At 37.3% G+C, this 22750-nt stretch overlaps 1 protein-coding gene across 3 annotated transcripts in view; it reads left to right on the top strand.

Moving 5' to 3' along the window:
• The first annotated feature begins 243 nt into the window (after window positions 1–243).
• LOC139813191 (probable RNA-directed DNA polymerase from transposon X-element) overlaps window positions 244–22750 on the top strand; it is a 67446-nt gene continuing 44939 nt past the window's right edge. The window contains exons 1-4 of one of the 3 annotated variants that reach the window (XM_071778546.1): window positions 244–458; window positions 18128–18271; window positions 18358–18699; window positions 18775–18924. In XM_071778546.1, coding sequence (XP_071634647.1) covers window positions 398–458; window positions 18128–18271; window positions 18358–18699; window positions 18775–18924 — 697 coding nt within the window. In that variant the 5' untranslated portion in view covers window positions 244–397. Of the gene's footprint in view, window positions 459–18127; window positions 18272–18357; window positions 18925–22750 lie in introns of all 3 variants that reach the window. The other 2 variants (XM_071778545.1, XM_071778547.1) reach the window with 2 other exon arrangements.

The following is a 22750-nucleotide window of genomic DNA, read 5'->3' as shown; positions in this document are numbered from 1 at the left end:
AAGAGTATTGTTATACTGATAAATGTCATCGAATATATGGAATATTGTGTATGTATACATTAATACATTACGCAAAAAAATGTCTATGCAAAGAAAAGAAAGCGAGAGGCATGCAGAGAGCATAGGGTATATTAGATAGGATGGAATCTGCGCGTCGTATGCGTTACGGAAAAGTTGGGCGGCAGCAGAGAATAAAATGTCAGGAAAGATCTGGGGTAGGAGAAGATAGGGGGCGGCGAGCAACGCAGTGTTCAAGGACGGGAACTCGCGTATTCACGATCAGTCTGTCTACACGACGACAACTCTTCCTCCTCGAAGAGCGCGCGCTATCCTCTAAATTGTGCAATTTACATCATCATCATCGAAAGGATAAAAGTTATACGATCAAAGAAGCAAGATGCGTCGAATAATTGTGATATTGCTCCTCACTTCAGCCTTCGTCATAACAGTTCATTCAGGTAATGTTATTTTATCTATAGCAATACGAATCGCCGAAAAAACACATGCAAAAACTAAACGCATTACAAATGTCTCGTATCAATATCCATAAAAGAAATAGTGTCGACGCATTGATTTACATTAAACTGTATTTACACAAACTGTAATATTTTATATTTGCAAAATTTTTTACATATAAATATTTATTATAGAATAGGCTAGATAAATGTAGATAACATTTTTAAAAAATCTATAACAGAAGATACATTATTTTGTTTTTTTTATAAATTTATTATAAATATATAAAAAATCTTTAATAAATTATTGTATATATGTATTATACATATATATAAAGTCATATATAGAAAATTAAATATTTATTATAGGCTGATGTTCATAGTCGGGTCTTATTTTAAGACCGATTGTCTTAAGATGCTAATGGCTAATGGCTCTGTAATTGGTTCACAACATCTTAAGATCGGTCTTAAATATAAGATTCGACTATAAATACCGGCCATAAACAATATAATAATCCTATTATTACATTTTAACGTATATTATGAAAATTATTTTATTATAAATTTTACCATTATCTATGACTCGTGATTTATGTATTTTATATAAAATACTAGCGTAAGATTAAAATTAATTACAATATAAATTATGGTTTTTGTTGACGTTATTTTGTACGAAAACTATTTATAATTCTTAACAATTTGAAATATCAATGCAAAATTGTCAATATCAACTAATGCTCAAGATGGCGTTAAGATACAATACATATATTGTAATGAAAGTATTAGTTACAGATTTAATTAAATACATTTTTTCTATTATAGAAATAAAAAATTAATGCATTTAGATTATATTTCTGATAGGTTTATTTGTTATCTTCTTGCGCGTCTTCTTTCATTCATTTCAAAGATAAATACTTACTATTAGACAAAGAAAGTTAGGAAGAGAACAGGAGGCAAAAGGGAGGGGGAGAGAGAGAGGAGGGAGAGAGGGAGAAAGGGAGAAAAACTGTGTAAGAAAAAGAGTACATATGTATTTTATTGTATATATGTACAAGGATAAATCGTCGCGACTTTTGGCGTCACTTCACTACAATTATACGTCCTAAATAAAAGCAATTCAAAAGCGACGCCGGTGCATGTACGAGTGAACAACATATAACTTGAACTTTAATTATTTCTACCAATTCAAATTATTTTTTTTTTATATTTTGATTCAGGAGAATCCATGAATTGATGTTTTTGTTTCTTATTTTGTAAGTCCTTTCTTTACAAACTTTTTCGTAAAGTGACCTCTATTTTTTTAAATAAAATTATACAATTTTTCTCTTTCCATCTTTTGTGTGTGGACTCTGCCTTCTTATATTTTCTAGTGAACAGTGAGAGGCGAATTCGGCAAGCATAATAAAATGCTTGTTTTATTATTACAAATAAAGATATAAAAAAGATTGAAAAAACTATTTTAGAGGAAAAATATTTATAGAAACATTTACGTATCTATCGAATGTGTTTAAAATGATATTCCTAATTTTTAATAGACTTCTGGATATATAATTTAAGTGAATTCTTAGTTGCTTCAAATTCATCGTTGTGCATGAAATTTGTTGCTGCATGTTTTATGATGTCGTTGGGACGTCTTTGTAAACTTTATCTTTCAATGTGCGTTACAATAAAAAATCTAAGGGAATGAAGTCAGGAGACTGAGCTAGTCAATTTACGGTGCTACCGCGATCGATTCAACACTGAAAAAATATTTGGTTAAAAAGTTAACGTGCCAGTAGCGGAATTCTGTAACTCCTTAACGACAGTTTCGGTATTATTGCGCAGGTATTATATATGGTAAAAAAGCTGCGTAACGATACCAAAACTGTCGTTAAGGAGTTACAGAATCCCGTCTCAGACGTATTATATGTAAGGATGGGATCAAGTTCAATATGTTCTTCAAAGTCCGAATCAAATCCACTAATCAATTTTCATTTTCTAGGATTTGAGTAAAGCCGAAATCACACAAAGCACGATTTTTTGAATGATTAGTATGCTGCTATGTTTGCTCTAATGCATGCATATAGACACGTTTATGCATTGAGCGAGGCATGCTGTTTAGTCCCGAATTCAATATACGCGCCACGCTCCCTCTGCGATACTTCATGATTGCGCGACCATCTTTGTCGATATCGATATATATCGACAGAACTGCGATCGTTTATATCGAGGGCGTCGACTACCGCGCCTTCGTCTTGTCGTGTAACGATTGAGCCTCATGGCGGTTGATCGCAAATTACATGTGCAATAAAGAAGTCGAGAAATACAAGCGTGGCACTTCTTCAACCCGAGCATAAGCCGACACCAGTAAACACGGGTCGCAACACATGCATCATTGCATGCACCAATTAAAACATTAAAAATAGTCACGATTGAGCAAACAATCAACAGCTCTTTAGAAAATAAATTTTAATTGTGCTAATTTCGTACACGTTAAACGTCAGATTCGAAAATGTGCAATTAACAATGTTAATAGAGACGTATAAAAATGAACCTATACTGTATACTGTTAAACACCCAAATTACCATAATAAACATTTACGTAATAAAGCTCTGCAAAGAATAAACAATGAAGTGCAAAAAATACGCCCAAATACAAAAATTAAAGAATGTATGAACAAATTACATTCCTTAAGGTAATTCTGTCGGTACACTATCAACTAAAAATTTTGTCTCCAGTAAATAGAAAAATTCAACACTTATTCTTATTCAATGCTACCGGAGCGACACTTTTGAATAAATCTGTACATACAGTCCGAACCTGCTCACATAGAAACAACTCATGCATGAATACACCACTACTACACTTTAATATCAGATCAATTGCGTTTGAAACGTCGGTTTATCAAGAAAAAAAGTTTTGATAAACGAAAAAAGCCGTTTCTGCAATGTGCATAGCAAATGCTGCTAAACGTAAACAGGTGCCACATAACCTCACTGAGAAATCACAAACATTTCAATTTGAAGGCAGACATATTATTGATATGGGTTATGTTGCCGAACATTTAATATGCATAAATATGTATTCTTTGCAAAGTGATATCTTTGAAACTAAACGGTAAAAAAATTTAATTTTTTTTTAGAATAATCCCACACTCATGTTTTATATTCTACTTCTCTACTTTTTTTTTTAATTATTAAAATCGTAAGATTTGTTCTATCGTTATATATTAAAATGTGATGAAAATGCCATCCTTTCACGTGTTATGTATAGGGCGCAAGCACAAAAAGTGTTATTTTTAATTAATAAACTAAACGGTGAATCGACTTAAAAATTTTGTAATCGATAGATATTAACTCCGTCTACAACATATTAAAATTTAATAAAAGTAAGAAGAGTGAAAAACGACAGAACTTATACCTTAAAATATGTTTTATAGAAAATAAAAAAAAGGGTAGATGGTAAGTGATTCATTTTTATACGCCTCTAGTAATGTTGTTATTTGTTCTTTATTCCACGACATTTTGGAATCTGGCGTTTGATTACGTACTACGAAATTAAAATTTCTTTTCTGAAGATGCTGTCGATCGTCTGCTTGATCGTGACTATTTTCAATGTTTCAATTGGTGCATGCAGATGCAGGGCCTTGCTCAATGCATGAACATGTTTATATGCGTGCATCAGAGCAGGCATAGCAGCATGCTAATCATTCAAGAAATCGTACTTCGTGTGATTTCGGCTTAATATTCATAAGAAAAATAAGAAATAATATTTCATACATTGTACTTGCGATATAAAAGATATATCCATAAAACGTAATTGTAATTGATTCAACACGTTTGTAAAATATACCAAACACTGTCCTTCGACTTTAATAATCACTAAATAGCCGTAAAATTAACATGACATCATGCAATCTACTTTTTTAACCTGTCTTCTTTTATTTTTTATTTTACAGCTGTTTATTGATTATTAAAGCCAAAGGAAAGTGTTCGGTATGTTTTACAAATGAGCTAAATTAATTACATTGAGTTTTATAAATATATCTTTTTATTTTAACGTAAAACTGAGAGAATTTTTGGAATGCGATTTCTCGCTTCTGATGTCATCAAACAAGGATAGAAGCGGCGAGGAGGCAAGAGCCTTAAAGAATGTATAAATGTGTAAAGATTTTAAGTAATTTTTATTCTATATTTTTAATTATATGTTTATAGATTTAATCTCAACGATTGTTAAACTCTAATATTTGTAATTATAAAAAAATAATATATTAAAATAATCATCGTTTTGTACAAATATTTTGATTCAAAAGCTAATAAAGTATTCATAAAAAATTCAAACATATCGACTCAGGTTCGAATTATTAGAAGTAAATACTCTTGTTTTTTAAGGTAGAGGGTTTTTCATAGAGAGTTCAAACCCATTTCGTCCAGGTTCGAGTCTACTTGAAAGTATTGCTTTTATTTTTTTAAGTAAATAGAGAGTTTGAAACCACGCCAAAAAATTTAAATCTATTTATAAGATACTTAATCCTATCGCTGATTATGTAACAACCATCATAATGATACACTATATTTGCATCTGAATTTCTAATGGCAAGTCTTCTAAACAAACTTGTAGAATGTTCTCTAAAAGTGCAGCATATTTTTCTCCGGTTGAGATTCTTTTAATAAAATAAATAAAGGCTAATAATTTTGTTTCTGATCATACGTACATAATGACGTTCTGCCAATGTCCACCCACACAGCACACAAGCATTGTTGAATCAACATCTCAAAAACATTGCATTGCAACATTTGCAATATTGCATTAACTGCAAAAAATGTAAATTCCTTGTTATACAAACATCTAATGTCCGCTGATCTGTAATGTCTTGTAGACGTTGCAATTCAACATTCAGAAAACATTGCTTGATGATCGAATGGGTTAGTAGTGATTCTCTGACTCTGACACTTCCTTCTTGTTTCTACTTGTATATAATAATTCACAGGCCAACAAAAAAATTTGTCTGCGCAGAGACTAGACCATGGTATTCCCATGTATTTTCGCCTGCTGAAACCGAATATGACCTCAGTTTTGCCCCTACACGTCAGGATTTTTTTCTACAGCCAAAAACAGGGTCTTTTGTAGGGGCAAAACTATGGAAACAAACATTGCAAAACTAAAGCCTAGGTTTATATTATATACAAGAGTTGAAACAGAATTTGTTAAGCAAACCCGAGATTAAAAGATTTAATTTGGTAAGTAAGATTAATATGACAAGATTAGGAAATAAGATTCCATTCGATATTTGTACTGACTATCTAAATCTATTCGAAGGCATAGGCCAATTCAAAAGAGAACTTAAAATTCACTTAAAAGAGGGAGGACCTTTTTTTCAGTTGGTTCCACGAACTGTCGCTATACCTTTGTTACCAAAATTATAAAAGGAACTAGATAAACTCTTCAAGTTAGGCATAATAGTACCGGTAGATTTCCCTATGGACTGGTGCAGTCCTATTGTTGTGGTGCCAAAAAGAAGCAGTGATGAAATTTGCCTATGCTGTGATTACACTAATTTAAATAACTAGGTGAAAAGAGCTAACTTTCCAATTCTTAAAGTTGATACAGCTATAGCTGATTTGAAAAACTCAAAGATATTTACTAAGCAAAGACGGGGTTTCATCAAATTCCTCTTCACAAAGATAGTCAACCTCTTACCACTTTTATCACACTCTTTGGTAGATATATGAGCACATCAACTGTGTAACAGATTATTTTTCTCAGGAATTTGGAGACAAATTAAAAGGCATTAAAAACATAATAGTACGTATAGACAATGTCCTAATTCATGCAGAAACTATGGAAGAGCACAATAAAATATTAAAAGAGATTTCTCGATAGACTAAATGAAGAAAGGACAACCTTAAACAAGGATAAATGTATATTTAGAGCTAATAAGATAAGAGTTTTTAGGACACTTAATTTCCGAAAAAGGAATTGAAAACCAGAACGAATATCGGCTATTGTGAAAATTCCAGAGCCTACAGATAAAACCTCCATATTACGTTTTCTTGGTATGGTTAATTACGTAAGCAAGTTTGTGCCAAATAAATCTTCCATATTAGAGCCCTTGAACAGTTTATTGAAAGATAATACTCATTTTGTGTGGCTTCAACCACAACAAGCAGCTTTCAAAAAAATAAAAGAACTCTTGTTAAAAGCTTCTATATTAGCCCATTTTGACTTTAATAAAAATATTATTATTCAGGCAGACGCCTCTAGTTATGGGTTAGGAAGTGCACTTATTCAGGAGGATAAGACTGGTAAGAGAGAAATAGTTGCTTATGCTTCTCGGACATTGACACCAACTGAAAAAAATATAGTCAGATTTAGAAGGAAGCCTTGGCATTAGTCTTTGCGGCAGACCATTATAAAGAATACATTATAGGCATTACTCTTGAAACAGATCATAGACCGCTACTCCAGATATTACAGAGTAAACCAATAGATGAACTTACTCCGCGTCTTCAGAGAATAAGATTAAGCGATATCATTATAAAGTTATTTTTGTACCTGGAAAGCAATTAGTGTTAGCAGTTTGTCTAGTAGATAAAAATACTAGGAACAAGGATGATCTACAAGAAGAAATAGATCAATATGTGAGATTAACAATTGCTAATTTGCCTGCAACAAGTAATCTTCTAGATAGAATACGTGAAGAACAAGAAACAGATTTTATGTGTAAAACACTCACAGAGTACTGTTTAAGATCATGGCCTGCAAAAACTAAATTACCAGACGGAATATGGCCTTATTATCAGTTAAGAGAAAATATTTCTTACGTAGATCATCTTTTGTTGTACAACTCTAGGATAGTTATTCCTCCTACATTGCAAGCAGAAATGCTCTCCAAAATACATGAAGGTCACTTTGGTATTAACAAATGTAGGGAGCGAGTTAAGCAATCAGTTTGGTGGCTAAGGCTAAGTACACAATTAAAAAACTTAATAGAAAATTGCCCGAAATGCATAGAGGATAGGTCTAATATTAAAGAATAATTTAGGAAGGAAGAGTTTCCCAGTCGACCTTGGCAAAAAATCGGAATCGATCTTTTCATATGTAAAACGTGGTATTTAGTTATGTTTGACTATTATTCAAGATACTTAAAAATCTCTAACTTGAGATCATTAACAGAAACTGAAGTCATAGAGAAATGCAAAGAGGTATTTGCGAGATACGGAGTACCCGAAATTGTTAAGAGCGACTGTGGAACTCAATTTGCCACAAAGTTTAAAGAATTTGTGCGTAAATACGATTTTGTACACACAACAAACTCACCGAAATATTCACAAAGCAACGGCGCAGCAGAAACAGCAGTTAAAATTGCAAAAAGCATATTTAAAAAATGTGATGATATAAGTCTAGGATTATTAGCGTATAGAACGACTCCGTTAGAGAACGGATATTCTCCCGCGGAACTAATGTTTTCAAGATAAATTTGTTCCTCACTTCTTATTCTGTCAAGAAAGTTAGAATCGTTTATAAAAAATAAGATAAATATTACCGCGAAAGAATAAAAGAAAAGGAAAACAGGAAAGATATTATAATAAGAGACATTGCGCAAAAGAAGTATCTCAATTACAGCTAAATGATAGAGTTTAGATTACAGACGTGCGTAGTTACGATAGAATAGTAGATAAAGCGAATACCCTAAAATCTTATTTGGTTAAAACTAATAGCGGTGGTATACTAAGAAGAAATCGTTAACACCTCATCTTGGCACCATTAAAACAGAACGCTAGCTTGGACTTACAGGATGACCCGCCACTTGTCCTTGAAGAACAGGATGAGAGCCAAATCGGGGAAACAAAACAGACAACACAAAATAGACAACAAGAGAAAAAGGACAACATTGATAAGCAGACACAAGATGACGACTCTTCGAAGCCGGCCGATTTTCACGATGCTGAGGAAGCATCAACATCAACAGGCATCCCAAGGAAGACATCCAGAGACAGGAAACCACCTAGTTATTTTAATGATTTTTACGTATAGGAAAACATTATATATAAACAATTTGTTGATATAATGTTTGCTTTATATAAAACAAAATATAAATAAAAGGGCCTGCGAACTAGCGAAATATTTGTGCTAAATTTATTATATTATGAACACAACAAATAAATAATTAATAAACATCAAACATTTCGGCCATTACTGTGGCCTTCTTCAGTGTAAGAAACCAATAACCTTGATCGTTGAATATAAAATTAACGGAAAAGTCATTACATCGTTATTAAATTAAAAACTACAGAACAATTGTTATTAAAAAACGCCAATCGCTTACATACATGTGTTCGTGTGGATCGCCAATCGTATACATACGTGTCTTCGTGTGGATCCTTATCATTTCTCGTAGAAGCGGTTAACATAGTTTATCGTGTACAATTATCGTTTGAGCGTCCATAAGTCGGTCATGGAAAGGATCAGTCTCTACTGTACAACAAGTCGCGGTCATTGATTGGATAAGACCGATGGCGAATGTCCTTACGTAATATATATAATTTATATGCATTGAATTGTATGTGATAAAATTAAAGTGATTCTTAATACCTTGAATTGTAGAGATGCGTGTCGAGGAATACATGTTTTGCTGTGGTCGGTCTAATGTCAAATGCGGGAGTCGGAGAATTGTAGTGTGGAGCATGTGGAAGAGACGGAATATAGGAGGGGAAAAGAACCTGAGTGGGAATTAGGAAGGAGGGAGTAAATTGAGTATTGAGAGATATGCTTCTGGTAATAATTCCGTGTCACTTTGTTTGTTGAGGCCCTCATTCTGTCTTTTAATATGCACCATCTCAGAAATGAGTCGTTTGTAATATATAGGTTCATTATCCAAGATTTTTACCCCTTCCCAATCTAATCTGTGATCTGTCTTCATGCGATGTTCAGTAATAACTGATGGAGAACCGCTTTTCTTCATAATATCAGATTTGTGCTCTTTGATTCTAGTTTTTAATTGTCTTTTTGATTGTCCAACATATGTGGCATTACAATCATTACAACTTATTTTGTATACGATTTAAGACTTGAATTGAGTGATGCGTACAAAAGATTGCACTGTATTAGTCACGAAATGTACAGAGTTTATAAGTCGATTTCTAACGTATTTCCCTCTGTGATCGAAAATGCGTTCTTTGCTCACCAGGAAATTGTCGAGAATCAGCTGTGGCACAACCGAAAAGTAAGAATTGACAAAAAAATTAAATGGCTGACGAAAATCTCTAACACGTAAGAATTCAAAGTGTTGAGTATTGCGACAAAAATTAGGACCGCTAGGGCGAGATATATCGATTTGCGTCGAGAACGATAGATCGCGGCGTTTATAACTCCCCACCATTAGGGCCGCGTTTCCGTAGCATCACGCACTTTTTCATCTGGCCGCGTTCGCACACCGTCTTTCCAGCGTGTCCCGAGAAGGCCGTATACCGCTCTCGCAAGTTTCCACGTGTTATTCCACGGCGCGCTCGCTGTACTCCCTTTTACTTAATTGTAATAAAGCACGATATATATATACATAGGAGTGTCGTGATTTCTGTAATAAACCTATTCAACAAAAGGTTATGGGCCCAGTGGTCCCAGATACACGGAATAATTGTTCGGATTCTGAGCGAGAAGACGAAGAGACCGTAGACGAATCAGGGATTGGCCTCGACAACACAGTGACTCACCAAACTCAGCCCATCGTAGCACACCTCCATACGGGTGACTCAGTGCAGAAGGAGGTGAACACCGAGATGCCGGAGACGAAGTTGTTCCACGTTCGTTTCAACGGTGAGAATTATCAGCTATGGAAGCGTCAGATGGAGATCTTCATGGCAGAGAACAAGTTGAGACCATACATTCTCGGGATTCTACCACGTCCAGTCAATGCAGCAGAGCAGGCTGCATGGGATGAAAAGGACGTCGAAGCGCAGGCTTTTTTCATGAGAGGCTTAGAGCTTGAGCAATTAAAGTACCTCAGCGATTGTAATACGGCGGCCAAAATGTGGGCGCGACTGCAAGCGGTCCATGCAAAGAAAAGCGACCAGTCTGTTCAGACTCTGTTGGAGCAGTTTATTAATTGCAAGATGGATGAGAACGTCAAGATAGCCGACCACGTGGCGCAGATCGTTTCTTTAGCTCAAAGACTCAAGGATATGAACATGGAACAAAAGGAATTAGTTGTTATATCAAAAATTCTAAGCAGCTTGCCCTCCAAATACGACAATGTTTGTACAGCGTGGTACGCTGTACCAAGGGCAGAACAAACCGTGTAGAAGTTGACGGATCATCTCGTAAATGAAGAATCGCTGCTGAATATGAGAACGCGCTTTCAAGAGACGGCTGACGAAGCCTTTTATTCCAGAGGAAAGTCGAAGAGGAATGCTAACACGACTATCACGCCTCAAGGTGACAACAAGAAGAAAGGCAAGTGTAACTTTTGCCACAAGACAGGTCATTGGGCACGAGACTGTTTCAAGAAGAAACAACAAAGTCAAGGGCAGAGCCAGAATCAAAACAAACGAGGGCATTCCTTTGTGGCCGAAGGAAACAAAGCAAGCCAGGCTTCTACTTCAAAACAAGGTCATGAGAAATGGGAGGAATCCGAGGTATTCATAATTGAGGAAGAAACATGCTTGAGTGCGCAGGAGGACGACATCTGGTTTTCGGACTCTGGGGCCACTGAGCACATGACATTCAGAAGAGACTGGTTTCAAACCATGGAATTATTCGAAGGAAAAAGCTATCCCGTGCGAGTTGGAAGCGGACACGTACTGTATGCAGCTGGAAGAGGTGACGTTATTGTCAGAGTACCTGGACCCAGTGAGAGCAGTGTCACGCATACTCTTGGAGGAGTACTGTACATTCCGGGGATTCAAAAGAACCTCCTGTCCGTCAACAAATCGACGAAGAAGGGAATGACAGTCGTATTCGAACATGGTGGAGGAACAGTCAAATATTTGAAGAATAATCGCTTATTGGTAAGTGGATCGATACATGGCAAAGGTCTCTATGCTTTAAACTTTCAGACGGTGGTACCTCATGAAGCAAATCAAGCAGCTAAAGCGAATGTGACTGATTGTTCCCTGTTAAAATGGCACGAAAGGATGGGTCATCCCAACTTTAGGACCTTGCGACAGATGATCAATAAATCTACGGTATTGGACCTTAAGGTTGAAGGAAGGGTCACTGAGGAACCATTCTGCGAAGGGTGTGTGCTAGGTAAGCAGCACCGTCTCTATTTTCCAAGGTCAGGAGCGAGGCAAGCTGTTAAGCCAGAAAATGTCTTTCACATGGACCTGTGTGGTAAGATGAGCAGGCCCTCACTGGGTGGTGCTAATTATTTCCTGTTATTAAAGGACGATTACTCACGGTATTGTTTCGTATATTTCCTTAAAGAAAAATCAGATGTACTGAAGCACTTAAAGCAGTTTTGCGTCGATGTAAGCGCTGACGGACACACCATTCGCAAGATACGCAGTGACTGTGGTCTAGAATTCTGCAATCAAGAAGTAAATAATTTCCTACAGCTACAAGGGATTAAGCATGAGACCACCACACCGAGAGCACCGGAGCAAAATGGATTCATCGAGAGACAGAACAGGACTATAGTTGGTCGGCGAAATCTATGCTTCACGCCAGAAAATTGCCATTGGCCCTATGGGCGGAGGCAACTCATACTGCAGTGTATTTGAAGAACAGAACTGCGACGGACACGCTAAACGGAGACACGCCTTATCAACGATGGTATGGCGCCAAGCCATCAATCAAGCATCTACGAGTGTTCGGAAGCGTGGCATACGCACATATTCCGAAGGAATCAAGGACAAAGTGGGAGGAGAACTCGAATAAGTATTTAATGGTAGGATATGCTGAGGACTGCAAGGCTTATCGGGTTTATGATCCAATAAGACACAAATGCTACGTAAGGCGAGATATTATTTTTAATGAGAGAGATCCCGATCGATTGTCAGTCATCATTCAGCAATCTGATCAGACTAGCAACGATGAAGATGATGTCTTCAGCGAAAACAAGAGTGGGAATGACTTGGACGTCGAGAAGAACTTTCACTGCATAGAATCGAAGCCGAGCAGTAAAAATTTAAGGAAACCAATCGAAAGAAATCCCTACCCATTGCGGCAGACAACGGCGCGACGCGGTACTGATAGATCAGAAGATACGGCGATTGCAGCAGAAGCATTGCTCACGGAAATGAACCCAATCACGTTGGAAGAGGCTCTGAACAGTTCTGAAGCTAATCACTGGAGACGAGCGATCCATGACGAGCTCGATTCACTGGTGAAAAATGGCACCTGGATGCTAGTGTCAAGACCAGCTCATGCCAATGTTATTGGAAATCGCTGGATTTTTAAGAAAAAGCACAAAGCGGACGGCTCCATTGATAAATACAAGGCTCGTCTAGTGGTCAAGGGCTATGCTCAGAAATACGGATTGGACTACAATGCTACGTATGCTCCAGTCGCTAGACATGAATCTATTCGACTCGTGCTGTCACTTGCTGCGGCCTTCGATCTAGACATAATTCAGTTTGATGTAACGTCTGCTTTCCTTAACAGTAAATTGAAGGAGGAAGTCTACATGGAGCAACCGGACGGCTTCGAGAAGGATGATCGAGTGTGTCGCTTATTGAAGAGTCTCTATGGGCTCAAGCAAGCGTCTAAGGAGTGGCACGACAATATTTCTGCAGTCTTACGAGCCGCAGGTTTGAGACAAAGTCAAAAGGATCCGTGCGTATTTATCTACTGTCAAGGTCGCGTAATAATCATTTTGGTTCTGTATGTTGATGACGGATTAATTTGCTCAAATCACAAAGAAATGACTAAAAGATTGTTAAGAAAACTAGAATCAAACTTTGAAATAAGATATAACAAGGCTGAATATTTTATAGGTATCCAGATCGAGAGGGACAGAAGTCTTGGAGTGTTAAAGCTGCATCAGACTGCCTATGCACAAAAGGTTCTAAGCAAGTTCTCTCACGGTAACTGTGCGCCATCTTCTGTGCCTGCCGATCCTGGAATGAAGTTTACAGCGAATAACGACGAAGAAGATAGTAATTGTTACCCGTATAGAGAAGCTCTAGGGTCAATTATGTACTTAATGGTAACGACGCGTCCGGATTTAGGTTACATTATAAGCGTTTTGAGTCAATACGCGAGTAAACCAAGCAAAACGCATTGGAATGGGATTAAAATGATATTGCGTTATATTAAGGGGACGATCAGCCATGGTATTGTGTATGGCATCGGAAATAAGGACTTAAAAATTACTGGTTATTGCGATTCCGATTACGCTGGTGACTTGGATACTCGTGTAAGCACCACAGGGTGGATTTTCTTTTTAAACGGTGGACCGATCTCCTGGAGTTCGAAGAAACAAGGTGCAACAGCTACCTCGGCGACGGAAACTGAGTATATGGCCTTATGTTCAGCAACAAAAGAAGCAGTTTGGCTGAAATAAGTCATGTGGGAGCTCAATCCATGTGGTGAAGGGCCAATACCTCTATATTGTGACAATCAAGCTGCGATACGTCTAGTCAAGCACCGTGAATCCTTGAGACGGCTAAAACATGTTGACGTGCAATATCACTACACCTGTGAGAAACAACTCGATGGAAGCATCGACGTGCAGTATGTGCCGACCAATAATCAATTGGCTGACCAATTAACTAAGGCGCTACCGAGAGATAAGTTTCATCGTTTGAAACAAGAAAGTGGCATATTGTCGTGTAATAATGATTAATATTTTTGTCGAGTGGGAGTGTTGAGTATTGCGACAAAAATTAGGACCGCTAGGGCGAGATATATTGATTTGCGTCGAGAACGATAAATCGCGGCGTTTATAACTCCCCACCATTAGGGCCGGGTTTCCGTAGCATCACGCACTTTTTCATCTGGCCGCGTTCGCACACCGTCTTTCCAGCGTGTCCCGAGAAGGCCGTATACCGCTCTCGCAAGTTTCCACGTGTTATTCCACGGCGCGCTCGCTGTACTCCCTTTTACTTAATTGTAATAAAGCACGATATATATATACATAGGAGTGTCGTGATTTCTGTAATAAACCTATTCAACAAAACAAAGATATGTGAGATTAATTATTATTATTGTTCGGGTGATGTTAACTCGGTAGATTCTGACATTCCAAAGAAAAAAATTTTTTTACTAATTTACACCATGTTAATCTTTAAGCACAAAAGTTTAAACAAGAATCTTCTTTAGATTCTCTACAGTATGATTGGTTTCGCAATTTGGTAACAACGTAATCCCGGATGAAATCGTCTATTTATTACAATTGGGTAAACGTTTCGAGGTACCGATTAATGAATATGAGACACCTAAATTAATTACTGAATTCATAAAACACATAGAAAGTAATATAAGTAAATGTCAGGAATCCATTCGAGGGGCAGTCAGGAATCGATCAATATCTTTAGTCAATAAAATTGCCAATCAAAAATTACCAGTCAGTCATAATGATAAAATGATTTTGGGATGGATAACATTAACTAAATTTAATTTACATAAAAAAATTTATTAAGGAACATCTCAACATCCTTTTTACAAGAGCCGATAAAGATAGTGTCACGGTTGCTTTAAACAAAATTGAATACTTAAAGGAAATGGAGTCCATCTCTCTCTGATACTTCCATCTACAAAGTAATTGACAAAGACCCGATAAAAAAACTCACGAATGATTTACGTTCTCTACTAACAAGATGGAAGAAAAAGGGATATATAGATCACTCCATTTATACAAGACTCAATTGCACGGATGGTATTCTGCCGAGAGCTTATGGATTGCCAAAAATACATAAGCCTGGCAAAAATACATAAGGCAATTCTCTTAGAATAATAGTGTCATTCATAAATAGCCCGTTGTATATGCTTGCTTGTTGTTTACAGGGTATTTAGTCTAAAGGTGTTTCGAAATCTTCTAGCCATATAAAAAATAGCTACCATTTAGTGAACAAATTACATGGCATGCCCTTCGACTCTAATTATATGTTAATATCATTGGACGTCGTTTCACTTTTCACTAATGTTCCGACAGACTTGGTAGTGGAAAGTATTACAAAAAGATGGAGTGAGATTTCGGAGCACACGGACATTCCGTTTAACGAATTTATAATTGTAATCCGACTAATTTTTAATTCTACATATTTTTCTTTTAACAATTACAAACAAATTTTTGGCAGTCCGATGGGCTCCCCTCTGTCACCAGTAGCGGCGAATATGGTCATGTGCGACCTTGCGCAGATTGTAATCCAACAACTCAATTATGTCCCATATTTCTATTGTCGGTATGTAGATGATATTGCAATGGATGCTCCATATAGTCAGTCAGTTACAGTGGTAGAGGACGGACGTGTTATTCTCTGTCTCCGACAGCTGCTGTATCTTTTCGAACGCTATTAAAACCGTTTTATTCGGAGTTTCTTGGTTGCATAATTAAGATCTCATGGACGGGAGGAAGACGTGCAAAGGCTGTGCGGCGGTTGTGGTAAAGCCCGTCACATGCGATTACTGCAGTATTGCATCTCACCCGGCCTGTGTCCCCCGCACGGGTCATCCCTACTCCAATGGTCAATTTCTAGACTGTAGAAGTCCGTCAGTTACATCTCAGAACACAGATATAAATCTATTAAACACTATCAAAAACCTAATACGATCAGAATTTGCCACATTCCGGAAAGAGATGCGGGAATTGTATCGTGCCGATATGGAAAAAATTAAGAAGGACATAAACTGCTTGTCGAACAGAGTGGATCAACTTGAAAAAGATTTACTATTAAATCAACAATCTTCGGCTTTTTCCCTCAGCCGGAAATGGATGTTTTGGAAGAATTAGAGGACAGGAATAAGGAGATCGACAAATCTTATATTTTATAATCTCGAAGAATCGGACAATACAAACTGCTCGGATACGGATCTTGTAAAAGACATAGTCGGAATAATCCATCCCGATAATATTTCCATTCTAACAACGAAGAGGCTTGGGAAAAAACAACAAGGACATACCAGACCGTTAAGAGTATCCCTACCTACTAAGGATGTTCTAAAAACTTTGCGAAATAGAACACGATATTCTGGACCAGTACGGATATTCCAAGACCAGACACTCAATCAGAGGCAGTACTTCAAAGACTCGCAGATGAAACTGAAGTTGCTAAAGGATGCAGGCGAGACGAATAAAACAATTCGCTATAGGAATGGTGTGCCGACGATCGTGGACATAAATCAAGATGTTTCATCAAAAAACTGAATCGATCCCCTTTAGTATATTTTCAAAATGTGCGTGGTTTAAGGACAAAATTAAGTGATTTAAGTTGTGCCATATTCTTTGCATCTGAAGTGTATGATATTATTATTATGGTTGAAACATGGTTAAATGATAGATACATGATCATTTCAGATACGGAGCTAGGGCTTGAAAGTTATAATGTATTCCGCGCGGATAGATGTTATGAAAGTAGTGGTTGTCGGCGTGGTGGGGGCGTTCTTATTGCTGTTCGCGACTATTTATTTTGCCGATCTCTAAAGGTGACAGCGTCGCATATCGAACAACTATTTGTTAACATTCGGTTAAATCACAAGCACTTAGTCGTTGGCACAGTTTACTTGCCTCCAAACTCTGATCCATCTATTTATGAGTCGCATTGCTCTTCTGTGGAGGAGGTGCTGGTTGCACTGCCCAATGCCGAAATTTTAATTGTAGGAGATTATAATTTACCTCATACCGTTTGGCATAACAGTAATGACTATCTGTATATGGAACATCATGGCCATTTAACAGAAAAAGCGAGCACGGTTATGCACTTCTTCATTGAATTTAACTTTTGTCAACATAATAATATTAGTAATGCAACTCATACAATGCTTGATCTAGTGTTATCTACTCGGCGAAATGTCGTTGTACGGCCGGCGTGTGAATTGTTATGTTCTCAGGATCGGTACCACCCTGCCTTAGAAATATCGATATCAATGTCAGGGTTCACGCCTCGCTCACAATCTCCTGAATGGAAATTAAATTTTAAGCACGCAAATTACACTGCTATAAATGAGTATTTTAATGGCATCAAGTGGGATGACGCGTTAGCGCCTCTCGACATTGATGGTTCTATTGAATTCTTGTATGGCCATCTTAATCATGTATTCTCGACCTACGTTCCACTTTGCCCAATGCGCAAATCACTTTATCCGACATGGTTTACAAGTGAATTGATAAACCTCACGAAAGCTAAAAAAGCAGCCCACTATCATTTTAAGAAAACAAATAAATTCTTGGACTATCTGGCATTTTCTCAGCTGAGGGCTCAATGTAGATCTTTATCTTTAAAGTGCTTAAATAATTATGTGACGAAATTGGAATCCGCTGTTGCAAGCAATGTGAAAATTTTCTGGAGTTTTATGAATTCAATGTTCTCTACAAATTCGATGACAAAGCACCTCCTTGAAAACGGTTCAGTCCTTGATGATAGTACCGACATCGCAAACTGCTTCGCGGATTTCTTTGAATCGGTTTACTCTGCCCCAGACAGACAGGTTATAGACGTAGTATATGAGCAAGGAGTACAATGATCAAATATTGACATTACCATTGGTGAAGTTTTTAACGGTATTAACAACTTACAAAATAATTCATGTTCAGGTACGGATGGGATTCCACCAATTTTTCTTAAATCTTGGATATATTCTATGTCCCGGGCACTTTGGCTGATTTTTAATAAATCGTTATCTTGCGGCGTATTCCTAAAAGCGTGGAAAATGTCCATCGTGACCCCTATTTACAAAGGTGGCGACAAAACTCTAGCTTCAAACTATAGACCCATAAGTAAACAAAATATATTATGCCAAAATTATTTGAAAACTTTGTTGCAGATAAGCTCTCATCATTACTAAAAAATGTAATAATTGATGAGCAGCATGGATTTGTGGCTAAGCGATCCACGTCGACGAACCTCTTATTGTACCACGATTACTTTACCTCAGCTATCGAGGAGGGTTATCAGGTCGATGCTATTTATACCGATTTTAAAAAAGCTTTCGATAGTGTGGAGCAGGATCTTCTGATCAAAAAATTGCGTGCGTATGGCCTTGATGGAGCCTTCCTGAGGTGGTTATCAAGTTTTATCATAGATAAAACACAAACCATTAAATTCAGAAACTTCTTTTCTAGAATTATAAACGCTACGTCCGGTGTTCCTCAGGGTTCTCACCTAGGTCCGCTCTTATTCAACTTATTCATAAATGACATTATAGCCGTCTTCAAACACTGTGGATTTCTATTGTTTGCAGATGATCTAAAAGTCTACCGTCGAATCATAAATATTTTAGATGCGATTCTGTTACAATTAGACCTAGATCGCTTAAGCTCCTGGTGTAACAAAAACAAATTATACTTCAATCTGTCTAAATGCCATGTGATCCACTTCAACAAGAAGAAAAGTGTGTATAAACATAATTATAGCTTATTCGATACTTCTCTGTCTGCATGCGACACTGTACGTGATCTGGGTGTATGGTTCTCTGCGGACTTATTATTTGACAAAAATATCCATCTTATTACAAATAGTGCGTATAAAACACTAGGCTTTGTCCTACAATCCTGTAAATATTTCACAAATATTCATACACTAAAAATGCTGTACTGCGCTTTGGTCAGACCGAGCTTGGAGTATGCTGCCATTGTACGGACTCCTTATCAACTTAATCACGCTAGGGAAATCGAAAAGATCCAACATCGTTTTCTTCGAAGAATTAGCTTCCTTACAGATAACTCTATACATCTACGTGATCACAACTATGATCTCGTATTGGCCAAAACTAATCTATTAACACTGAGTGATAGGAGAACATATTTTGACCTGTTATTTCTATTCAAATTGATTGGTGGTCATATTAATTGCTCGGACCTGCTACAGCGTGTACATTTACATGTCCCAACCAGACCTCTCAGATACAACCTGATATTTTATGAGGAGTTACACCGCACATCCTACGGAAAATTCAAGCCCTTAAATAGAATCCACCTATTAGCTAATAAATTTTCCGACCGTTTAGACTTTTTTCAAAAAACCATCGACTCATTTAAACAATTATTAATTCATTGTCTTCATTAACAATTTTCTTGCTTATGCATTTATTATTTGTTAAAATATTCGTTAAACAGTTGTCATTTTGTTAATTGTACTAAAGGGATTATATCCCGTTAAATAAATAAATAAATAAATAAATAAATATAATGAAATTAATAATATACATACAATACATACAATACATTGGAGGTTTTTAACTCTTTATGTACAAAGCTGCAGATATCGCGGCCGACAAATCGCTTGAAGCGAGCGCGTGACGTAGCGACCACACGTTCTCGCAACGTGAGTGCACCGCGAGCTTAAGCCTGCCTCGACGCTCGCCCAATTACAAGCGCGCGCCGTGTTAAAACCGTATTTTTGGCAAACGCTCATTCGCGCAATTTGTCTCTGGCCTTCTAGAAGGTTCATTAACGGCAAGAAATACACCTCCCTGTACGGGGAACCTTCTGGAAGGTCAGAACCGATAAAAGAACCCAACGGAGCGACGCTCGTGGCAGTCTTTCGCTAGAATTCCGCATTAGCCGTTTCGTAGATTCAGATTACTGTAATTAATAGAGTGCATAGTTGTAATAATAGTTGTGTTACCTTTCTTTTATTAAATGTTAAACCGAACAATCAGAGCTTATTTCTTACTGACATTCCTCCATTCCTCGCGATTCAATTGAACTGATAAATTCAAGAACACTTTACATGAACGATTGCAATTTACTTGTGAGATCGGAGGGGAGGGCAGACTTAATTTTTTGGATGTCACTATTATTATTGAGGATATTTGAGGATTATTGAGCTGCTATTAATTCTAATCGCGGAATTGTAAGTTCCTTTAAAGGAGCCACCTTCGTTTTCGATGCGATAAAACATGTCGTGACTTTACCGTCGTTTGACGTTACTCTTACATATACGACTGCTGCCATGGCCTTTTGCGAAGCATCACTGTACCCGTAAATCTCAATCAAAGAATCTGATTTCAAACCGATCCATCTTGGAAGCTCGAATTTCGGCATATCTCGCAAAGTCTCGACAAAGTCGATCCATTTCTTTGCTAATTTGTCTGACAACGGCTCATCCCAACCTAACTTAAGAGACCACAAATCTTGAACGAATATCTTGCCAACGATAGTAATAGGCGACAAAAAACCCATTGGATCGAAAAACTTTGCGATTGTTGACAAAACAGTACGCTTAGTGATCGTGTTCAATGTGGGGAGTTCAATCGTAAATTGAAATGTATCTGATGAAGCATTCCAAGATAATCTAAGAACGTGAACAATATTGTTTTTGTTGAACGAGATAGAATGAGACGTAATTTTTCTATCCGATGGAATATATTTAAAAATATCTGGATGATTACTCATTCACTTCTTCAAGAAGAAACCGCCCGCGCCCGCCATGCACAGCTGATCTAATTGAACAACCTTCTCTTGGACGTCTTTTACAAAATCCGCTCCACCATGAATTTCGTCAACGTATCGACCCTTCATAACGATAGGAACAGCTAATGGAAATTGATGTCCCTCATCCTTTACTAACTGAATGAGAGTTCGTAAAGCTAAGAAGGGTGAACACACTAGACCGTAAGTAACAGTTGTAAGTACGAAGATGATGATTTGATACAATGAATCTAACCAAAGGATTCGCTGAAAGTTCCAATCTTTGAGATTTACTCTAATCTGATGGAACATCTTTTCTATATCCGCTATAAACACGTAAAGAAAGAGTCGAAACCAAAGAAGCACGTCGAACAAATCAGTCTGCAATTTAGCTCCGGTATGCAATAAGTCGTTTAAAGATACGCGAGTAGTTGTAGGACTCGATCCGTTAAACACGACTCTCAATTTAGTCGTTAAACTTTGCTCTTTCAACACCCCGTGGTGTGGAAGATAATATGCTAAAAACGGTTCAGGTTGCGAGCCTGGAACTCTCTTCATATGATCTAACTGCTCGTACTCGATCATGAAGTCCGAATAAGTATTTGACTCGATAATTTGACCCGAATAAGACTTTGAATTTGATTTGACTCGATTAGACAACCTAGTCATTAATCGAAAAGCTTTAAAACTTGAGTTTCCGAGTTTCTCTGGGTTTCACTTAAAGGGAAGTTTCACAATGTATCTACCAGTCGCATCTCTCTTATGAGTGGAAAGGAAATAATCCTCACATTCCTGCTCTTCCATTGAAAGGATTGGAGTCTCAGAGACGGGTATCTCTTCTACTTCCCAAAATCTATGCACTAAATCGTACAGTTCTTTATCAACTGAGACGTGATAACTTTGTCTTTCTACCGAGGAGACCTTAAGCGTCGTTGGCCTTGATATTATCCAACCTAACTTAGTCGCTTGTGCCACTGGAGACCCTTCCGAACCTTTTATCAATCTATTTTCAAGTAACGAACTGTAAACATCCGCACCTAATATTAAATCAATTGAACCAGGTAAGAAGAATTTAGGATCTGCTAGTTGAATGCCTTCTAAATGCGGCCATGATTGTTGAGGTAATTCGGCAGAGGGAATAGAAGTCGTGAGCTTTGGAAGAATGTACGCTGAAATCGTAGAATCAAAATTAGAATTGAAATGTGATTTCAACCTAAAAGAAGTAAGTACTTTTGTGGTGTTCAATTTCTGTTCACCTATTCCTATTAACGAGAGAGACGAATGAGTCCGAGGTAATCTGAGTTGTTGCACAACGCGTTCCGAAATCAATGAAATTTCCGAACCTTGGTCAAGCAGAGCTCTTACTTTTCTAACTTCCCCTCTATCAGAAACTACCAACACCTGCGCGGTTGCCAACAATACACACGAAGCAGTTAGTGTTTTATCAACAGTAGAATGTAAGACTTTGGCTTTGTCCTGTCCTCTTACAGCAGGGCTGGACTGGTTTTGAGATTCTGATTTTACATCTTTTTTAATCGAAGAAGTTTCCGCCCTGTGTATTGTTGTGTCCTCCTACTACAAGTCCGACACCGCTTAGTTACTCTACAGTTCGCTACTCTGTGATTCCCTAAACAATTGTAACACAATTTGTGTTTAGCTACGAGTGCTAACTTTTGAGCGACAGTCTCATCGACATACTTAGGACATTTTACAATGTAATGTTTTTCCTTACAAATTGGACAAAGCAATGTGTTAGACGAAGAAGTATCACCTGCTTTTCCTTGGTAATGAGCTTTAGTCGTAGCC

This window comes from Temnothorax longispinosus, chromosome 5 (genome assembly GCF_030848805.1).
Source record: "Temnothorax longispinosus isolate EJ_2023e chromosome 5, Tlon_JGU_v1, whole genome shotgun sequence".
Classification (NCBI taxonomy): Eukaryota; Metazoa; Arthropoda; class Insecta; order Hymenoptera; family Formicidae; genus Temnothorax; species Temnothorax longispinosus.
The sequence above is the reverse complement of the archived record's forward strand: the minus strand, read 5'-3'. Positions and strand labels throughout refer to the sequence as shown.